Genomic DNA, 9,411 nt, shown 5'->3' with positions numbered 1-9,411 from the left:
GATTCGGCTCCGGGACCCAACTCTTCCTAAGAACCGTAAGATATAACCCAACTCGGTTCCTCCACAACATTAATTGCTTGCAACCTTGTAAACATGTTTGTATGATCAACACCATGATTCCCCCATGACCCCATGATATCCTAGCACTCTTAATCAATTGTTTACATCCTTCTTTTATTGCTTGTTTTACCTTATTGTTTGCATTAGTCTAGACACAACTACAAACCCAAACAAATCGTGACACTAGCATAAATTGAGATAGATAGACTTAGAACCCAAAGCACACCGTCCCATGGATCGACCTCGACTTACCGCTAACTAGTTGTTTGTTGAGTATTATAAATTGTGTTTGATTGAGAGCCCCAACGACACTCCCATCAATTTTACAGCGAAAACACCATACTATAGCATTTTAGTGCCTTGATGACATTTTACAACTTAATTATGTAGTAGTCAACCTGCCAAAATGTATGAAAATAGAGTACCACGAATATTCACATTCAGTATCACATCATACAAACAACAGTATCACACGTTTTCCGTTATCATAGCCAACATGTAATTCGACATTATTCATTTTACTGAACACAAACGATTACTTCAATTCTATCATATGAAACTGTAATTTTGCACAATTAAACAATGTTAAACCCTAACTTTCGCGATTAAAACAATATGAAACCCTAATTTTCACAATTAAACAAAGTTGAACCCTAATTTTCACAATCGATCAATATTAAACCCTAATTTTAGCGATTCAAAATAAAAAGACATCTTATAAACAACTAAAACTTCAATTGATGATAGTAATTGATTCAATGTGTCGATATTATGAACGAAAAACGTTTAAAATCATTTATAAGTAAGATATTTAGAAATTTACAGCAAGAACACGAAAGAACCCTAAATAACTCGTTAATTAGTTCGATTTTGTTGATTTAATCCTATTAAATTCATCTAATTCAACATACATACAATAATTTCGAACAAAATCAAAATGTATAATCAATTTAATGCTACAAAAGTTGAAAAAAACCGCAGAAATGGATAAAGATGAGAAATAAATGTACCTCAACGATTTTGGAGAGAATTCTGGTGAGATGATTCAATCTAATGAACGAATATATCTAGAATGTTGAAATGCAGTTGAAATCGTCTTTGAATTTTAAGTTTTTGCGGATTTTCGGCGAGATTTTAGAGAGGATTTTGTGATAGTTTTCGTTTGAGATGTTTGATTGATTTTGGTAAAATTATTAGAGAGAGAAACTGACGATTGATTTTTTGAGTTTTAGGTGGTTTTGTTTGTCAATTTTCCTCGCAATATTGTTTTGTATATGGTGTGATACTTTATTCGTTATTCAATCCTCAAATATTTAGGAGTTCTCACCGGATCCCGACTCTATATATATATATATATATATATTTAGAGAGAGAGAGAGAGAGAGAGAGAGAGAGAGAGAGAGTTTGGATTTGGTGATTTTGGTTCTTATGGTGAGTTGTGAGCTGAGGGAATCTCAGCCACTAGATTATATTAGAGATGGGTGGTCAAGATCTAATCTTACTTGTCATATAAAATCATTGTTTATTTACATATTTTCTCTTTTTTCTAGTGCAACTTTTTTTTTTTACATTAATTTTTTTATCTCATTTTTTTACCTCGTGTTATTAAGCTTTTTTTTACAACTTTGATTTTTATTTCTCTTATGTTTTTCTCTAATTTTCTCATTATGTTACTTTTTTTTTTCTTTTTGTACCAGATTTTTTTTACTTGAATTTTTTTTCCTCTTATTTTTTTACCTCGTGTTATTATGCTGTTATTGTGCTTTTTTTTTACTTTGATTTTTTTACGACTTTGATTTTTTTTTCTCTTTTTTTTTACCACATGTTATTGTGCTGTTATTGTTATTCCGCTGTTATTGTGATGTTATTCTGCTGTTACTTTGATTTTTTTTTACGACTTTGATTTTTTTCTCTTTTTTTTTACCACGTGTTATTGTGCTGTTATTGTTATTCCGCTGTTATTGTGGTGTTATTTTGCTGTTACTTTGATTTTTTTATGACTTTGATTTTTTTTTTCCTTTTTTTTACCACGTGTTATTGTGCTGTTATTCTACTGTTATTCTGCTGTTATTGTGATGTTATTCCGGTGTCACTTTGACTTTTTTACTACTTTGATTTTTCGTACTACTTTGATTTTTTTTTTTACTTTTTTTTTACCGCATGTTATTGTGCTGTTATTCTGGTGTTATTGTGATGTTATTCCGGTGCCACTTTGATTTTTTTTACGACTGATTTTTTTTCTTTTTTTTACCACGTGTTATTGTACTGTTATTCTGCTGTTATTGTGATGTTATTCCGGTGTCACTTTGATTTTTTTTTACGACTTTGATTTTTTTTCTTTTTTTTACCACGTGTTATTGTGATGTTATTCTACTATTATTCTGTTGTTATTGCGATGTTATTCCGGTGTCACTTTGATTTTTTTACTACTTTCATATTTTTTTTATTTTTTTTCCCCGTGTTATTGTGCTGTTATTCTGGTGGTATTGTTATTCTGGTGTTATTGTGATGTTATTCCGGTGTCACTTTGATTTTTTTACTATTTTGATTCTTTTTTTACTTTTTTTTTTCCCGTGTTATTGTGCTGTTATTGTAGTGTTATTGTGGTGTTATCCGTCTGTGATCTATAACTCTACCATCTACTACTCTATTACTATTTGTTTTGGTAGTATCTCAGCCGATAATTCCATTTGTATACGATCTCATCGTAAAGATTGGTGCTAAAAACTTTATTGCTTCAAGTATTGCCTTTTTCAATCCGGCTATTTTTTTTAATTGGGTTGTAAATCAAGAAATGATTTTATTAATACATTTTGAAAAGTCAAGTGAATGACATTTGTTTGACTTCAACTTTTTTTAACCAAAAAAAATGAACGGAAAAAAAAAGAGGCCAAAAAGGACTGACAGAAGGCAAAGAAATACTCATGGTAAAGCTACAAGAATTTCTAGAAGTTCACATCTACATAAACAAAACGGCATTAGTGGGACTAAAAAGGCTTAATTGTGTTCCTCTCACACAATTAAGTCGTCTCATCAGACAAGCTACAAACTTCAAGCTGTCCACAATTAGAAATGTCACAAAAGTACAGAACAAAGAAGGGCGAAGATTCCCGCAAAAGTTATCTATATTTAAATTAAAAACAAAAAAAAAGCAGCATCAAAGTTCAACGAGGATTAATACTTCTATGAGTGCTATCTCGTCTCGTGCAAGATTAGCTACAAATCAAAATAAAAGGAGCGATAAGAAATCTTACAACACCACAATTACAGTTTAACGAGGCTTAATTTGTTCAATTTATACAATCAACTCGTCTCATGCAACACTACAAATTTCACAACAAATCACAAGAAGAGTAATGAAAAGATATTTTACTAACCACATTACTACAGTTCAACGAGGCTTAAGTATCATACAATCAAGTTGTTTCATCAACGACTAGTTACAAATTTCACAACAATTCACCACTAAAGTAGCAAAATTATATCTTACTAACCAGCATCATTTCTTAATTTTGTTCATATCCTACAATTAAGTCATCTCATGCAAGCATTACCTACAAAATAGACAACAAATCAACACAAAACAAGCGAAAAAATATCTTACTAACAGCATCATTGCAGTTTAACTAGTCCCTGTTCATGGGCTACAGACACTGTTGCTCCTCCTTTAGCGGTGAGGTGAATGCCATTGTTGATCTGACAACCAAATGTAAATGAATCTAACTCTATAAAAGAATATTAAGAGATTAAATAACCTTATGACAGTCAATATAAGTGCGAAGAAGATGAGGATAGTGAGGATGAGAAGCGATCTTCATGATTGATTAACTAACACCGAAAAAAGAATAAAGCTAGTGTACAAGGAAGTCTAACAACAAACTTCCGCGATGATAACTACAGAAACACGGGAAATATAGCTAAGTTTTCAAAAAAATATCATCCTTTCCGCAAAACAATGCTTCAAATTACTCTGATCAGTCTAAAACCACATCAACATCATCAAAGAGCCGCAAATTTAATCAATCGAATATCTTTATTATCGAATCAAATTGAGTATTGACAGCAAAAATACTCCGATCAAAGTGAAAACAGTCAGCAACATAGTCAAAGAATGTTCTCTGAACTAATCATTTCGAGAGAACAATGCTGCAAATCAAACGAATTTATAAATTGACAGCATAATCCGATCAAAGTGAAAACGAAAGCATCATTCATCAATGAATTAAAATTTAATCAATTGAATTTTCTCTGAACTCAAATTATTTTGATAGAACAATGCTTCAAATAACATAAAATTCGTTTAATCATTACTTGGATCAATGTCAAAAATAACAAAAATGCTAGCAAGATTATTCCGATTAAAGTCGAAACGACATGAATAACATCAAAGAACACAAATTGAATCAAATGCCTCATAAAACAATCAAAACGACAGCAAGATTACTCCGATCAAAGTCGCAACAACACGAACACCATTAAAGAACACAAATTTAATCAAATGTCTCATTAAATAATCAATGGATAGTCGAAACGACCGGAATATCATTAAAAAGTTACGAATTTTAATTTGAGGTAGGAAAATGGAGATGAAAGGAGAGAGAAAATGACGGGAGCAAAAGTTTGGAAGAGCAGAGTTAGATTTGTTTTTTTTTTTTTTATTACTAGTGGATATTTAGATGCAATCTCAGCGGTTTATTTGTTCAGATCTAATGGCTGAGATTTTTCAAACTCACAACTCACCATAAGAACCCAACTCACGAGATCCCGCCTATATATATATATATATATATATATATATATATATATATATATATATATATATATATATATATATATATATATATATATATATATATATATATATATAGGAATGGGATCATGTGAGTATTACTTATATTCGAGGATTGAGGATTAATATTATGATAGGTATTTAGGGTGAAAACAAGCAAGGGCAAATTTGTAATTTAACGCGTGCCTATATAAACCGCTTTTCCCACCCAAAATCGTTATTTCCTCCTTTTTCTTCTTCTCCTCTAACTTCTCTCTCTCTACCGTAGCTTGTTCTTCCATTGTTTAATTTGGAAAACCCTAGAATTTAGGCGTGATCTCGGTTTTCCTCCTCATTCTTCACAATTATCATATTATTCCAATTAGTTCGTTTGCTCGTGTACGTAATTGGCGTTTTTAATCCCTAAGTTTGAATTCGTTGTCATCTTACTACTGTTTGTTCTTCTTTCGTTTCTATACTTTGAATTTCATCTTGCGTTAGTTGTTATTTTCAATTTAATTTTGTGTTTCCTAAAATTGATGACGTTTTTGTTTTATTTCCAGGTTTTTCGCTTATTCTTCACAATTATCATATTATTCCAATTAGTTCGTTTGCTCGTGCACGTAATTGGCGTTTTTAAATCCCTATGTTTGAATTCGTTGACCTCTTACTCTGTTTGTTCTTCTTTTGTTTCTATGCTTGAATTTCATCTTGCTTAATTTGTTATTTTCAATTTAATTTTGTGTTTCCTAAAATTCGGTACGTTTTTGTTTGATTTCCAGGTTTTCCTGGTCAAATCTCTGCGTATTCAATCATCATTGCGATGTCTGGTATGTTATTCTTCTTAATTTCAGCTTTATTCTCTCTTTATTTTGTACTTTTAGCTTTAAATCACATGTTCTTTATACTTTTGGTAAATATTCTCTATTACTAGTCGTCTTTATTTCTGTTCGTATAATTTTTGTACCTATAAATATTTTCTGTTCATTTACGTTCTTATTTTGTACCTTACAGCAAGTGTTTTTTGTTTTGCTCAATATGTGATATTGTTTTCTACAACGGGTGATATTGTTTGTGTTGATATGTACCATTGTATATTTACCTTTGTGATATTGTTTTTCAACTTCATGTGTGATATTGTTCCAGAATACGTGATATTGTTTTCCTGGATATATGATATTGTTCAGCCACTTGTGTGATATTGTTCCTGCAACATTCCTTTGTGATATTGTTTTCCAACTTCATGTGTGATATTTTCCCCAAATAACGTGATATTGTTTTCCTGAATATGTGATATTGTTCAGCCACTTGTGTGATATTGATTTCGTCCATATCTTTAAGACTTTTTCTTGTTATTTTACATTGTACTTTTCTTGCCAGATCCTACAAGTAATGTAACTTCTTCTTCCTGTAATGATATTCATGTCTCTGCCATTATCTCTAAAGATAGTAATGATATGGTTGAATCTTCCATTACTTCTATTGTTCTCATTGAACCACCTAATGCATCTAGCTCTACTCCATATGTTGAACAACATTCTGTTCCTTCTTGTGTGCATCAACTACTTTTGGACTCCACACCTGGTGGTAGTGAATTGTGGATAAGGAATGTTGCAGCTGAGTTTAAACCTCATATTGGCCAGTTGTTTGGGACGTTGGAAGAAGCTATTAGTTTTTATGATGTGTATGCAGAAGCATGTGGTTTTGAACCTAGGAAGTCTTCCCAAAAAAGGTATGTTTCTGGTGATGTGAAGTATAAATTTGTTGTTTGCAACCGTGAAGGTTTTAGAGATCGTAAGAGGAAGGCTACTGTTTTAGATAGTGGAAAGGAGCAGGAAACTCCCAGGCCATTTGATATTAGGAACACTAAATTAAATAGGATTGGTTGTATTACTATGATTGAGTTTCGCTATAATGGGGATGGTTATGTTGTTTTTCAGTTTCGTGAGTGGCATAATCACCGTCTTTGTTCACTTAGAATTCAACAATTTCAAAAAAAACACAGGCACCTCCATCTTTACCATAAAGACAATTATTGATCATTCAAGGGTTAATCAAGGCCCAATAAGAGCATTTAGAAATGTCGAGGAATATGTAGATGGCTATGAGAATGTTGGAGCTCAACTGGTTGATTTTAAGAATTTTGGAAGGGATATCAAATATTTCATAGGAGACCGGGATGCTCAACTGTTTGTTAACTATTTTGAGGATAAACGTGATACCACTAAAGGTTTTTACTTTGCTTATGAGGTGGATTCTGGGAAATGTTTGGTTCGTGCGTTTTGGTGTGATGCAGAGTCTCGTAGAAACTATGCTTTGTTTGGTGATTAAATCACTTATGATCCAACTTACAGTACGAATAAGTATTGTATGCTTTTTACTCCTTTTACTGGCGTAGAGCACCACAAAAGTTTAGTTACTTTTGCTTCTGCCTTGCTATTTCATGAGGATGAAGATTCGTTCAAGTGGGTCTTTGAAAAGTTCATTGATGCTATGGGACAGCGAGAGTCACACTGTATAATAACTGATCAGTGTGCTGGAATAAAGCTGGGTTTGCGTGCTGTCTTCAAACATGTTAGGCGTAGATATTGCATGTGGCATATCATGCAAAAGCTTACCGATAAGGTTGGGCCTGCAATATCGAAAGAGACTGATTTTGTCAGCCGTTTGAATGCTATTGTTTGGGATGCTGAGTTAGAACCTCTTGAATTTGAAGAAAAGTGCTGTCAGTTGGTCAATGAGCATAATCTTGAAGGTAATTCCTGGTTGTCAACCATGTTTAGAAAAAGGAGAAAATAGATCCCAACTTATTTTCGTGATGTTCCTATGGGTTGTCTATTACGAACAACTCAACGTTCTGAGAGTCAGAATAATTTTTCAAGCGTTTTGAAAATGCACATGGTACACTTGTTGAATTCTTGATGCGGTTTCAAAGCGCCATTGATGTACAGCGCCATACTCAAAAACAACTTGATAGAGACGATGATTGTACTCTTTCACAATTAGCAACTTCTCTTAAGTTGGAAGTTCATGCTTCCAAGGTTTATACAAATTCTGCTTTCGCAGATTTTCAAGTAGAAGCTTCTGCTTCTATTTGTTCCCTTAGTGTTGGTGGCTTCACACCACCTGCAAACGGTATAGAGTTAATTGGTATTCTTTCTTTGCCGCGTAACGCGAGAAGACCGACTAAGTTGTCTACAATTCTCTAACCAATGACGCTGAATGTTCTTGCAAGTTGTTCAACAGGAAGGGTATTATTTGTAGACACATTATCTGGGTTTACTCTGGAAAACAAGTACACACTTTGCCCCATAAATACATTATTATGCGGTGGACCAAGAATGCACACAAGATCCCTCTTTATGGTCCACATGGTGAGTTAATTGAGGATTTTGATGCCACTGATTTAAGAAAGATGGAAATGTGCAAGTTATGGTCAAAGTTCTACGCGACCATCAGTGTGCTCAAGAATGTGTCTACGAAGGATATCACTGATCTTGTTGACACACTTAAACAATTTAGGGTGAAACTCAATCCGCAATCAGAGTCAATGACCAAAGAGCAGGAGTTGGAGATGCTTCTTGGGTGCAGTTCCTCAACTGAGGTGAGGATTCTACCACCTCGTCAAGGAAAGAACAAGGGTAGCGGGAAGAGAATGATCTCCAAAAAGCAACAATACATAGCTAAAGCGGAGAAGCCTAAAAGGCTTTGCCGTAATTGCAAACAAATGTCTCACCATGATAAACGTAACTGTCCTAATGCTTTTGTACCTGATGCTGACAATAAGGTATGTTCACCATGAAAAGTCTATGTATGAAACTTTTTATATATGCTGTATGGTCACGAGTCAGAAACATTATCACATGTTATTTTAAATAATATCACATCTTATACTAAACAGTATCACTATTTGACGATAACAGAATGTGATATTATTTGAGGATAACAGAATGTGTCAACACATCTGTCTCAACTTTCTTTTATATTTTCCTGGTAATTTTAGAAACAATACTACACCTTATTAGAAATAATATCACATTTTATACTACACAGTATCACTGTTTGAGGATAACAAAATGTGATATTGTTTGTAATTGTTCCGAGATAGAAACAATATCACACTTCATTTGAAATAATATCACTCCTTATATAAAATAATATCACTGTTTCACCTTTTTTGTATTTTTCAAGGCAGTTCAGATGAGGATGATGCCGATGATGGTTGATCGGTCGAAGGAGTTTTTGTTGATGACGCTCATTAATTATAGCAGCAGCAAATAGACGACATACTTTATGACTAGTATATTAATATACACCACAACCTTCATTAAAGTATAGATTATACTTTATTTTATATAGAAAATACTCGTACTCGGAGAATATTTGATTATTTTATTTGTCTCAGTTGTCTTGTTTTTGTATTTTGTGATACTGAGAAACAATATCACACCTTATATTTATATATTTCACATCTAACTCTAAACAGTATCACTACATCAGAACTACTTTATATGCCTCTTGCTTTAAGATTTTCACATCTTGTGTTTTGTGTGTTGTCAAAATACAGTAGTTCGAGTTTATAT

At 32.8% G+C, this 9,411-nt stretch overlaps 1 protein-coding gene across 1 annotated transcript; it reads left to right on the top strand.

The window, feature by feature from the left end:
* Positions 1-4,930: 4,930 nt before the first annotated feature.
* LOC141608209 (uncharacterized) lies at positions 4,931-9,109 on the top strand. The gene is made up of 9 exons (XM_074427571.1): positions 4,931-4,940; positions 5,392-5,451; positions 5,611-5,658; positions 6,209-6,751; positions 6,834-7,151; positions 7,227-7,583; positions 7,895-7,970; positions 8,075-8,615; positions 9,020-9,109. Exons 1-9 carry the CDS (start codon positions 4,931-4,933, stop codon positions 9,107-9,109), a joined length of 2,043 nt encoding a protein of 680 aa, XP_074283672.1.
* The last annotated feature ends 302 nt before the right edge of the window (positions 9,110-9,411 follow it).

Source organism: Silene latifolia, chromosome 10, assembly GCF_048544455.1.
Source record: "Silene latifolia isolate original U9 population chromosome 10, ASM4854445v1, whole genome shotgun sequence".
NCBI lineage: Eukaryota > Viridiplantae > Streptophyta > Magnoliopsida > Caryophyllales > Caryophyllaceae > Silene > Silene latifolia.
This window is presented reverse-complemented; position numbering and strand designations above follow the sequence as displayed.

Coding starts and splice junctions, on each gene's coding strand:
- LOC141608209 (XM_074427571.1), top strand. Junction 5,452..5,610: donor TAGTTCGTTTGCTCGTGCAC/GTAATTGGCGTT, acceptor TTTGATTTCCAG/GTTTTCCTGGTCAAATCTCT. Junction 7,152..7,226: donor TAGAAACTATGCTTTGTTTG/GTGATTAAATCA, acceptor TTACTGGCGTAG/AGCACCACAAAAGTTTAGTT.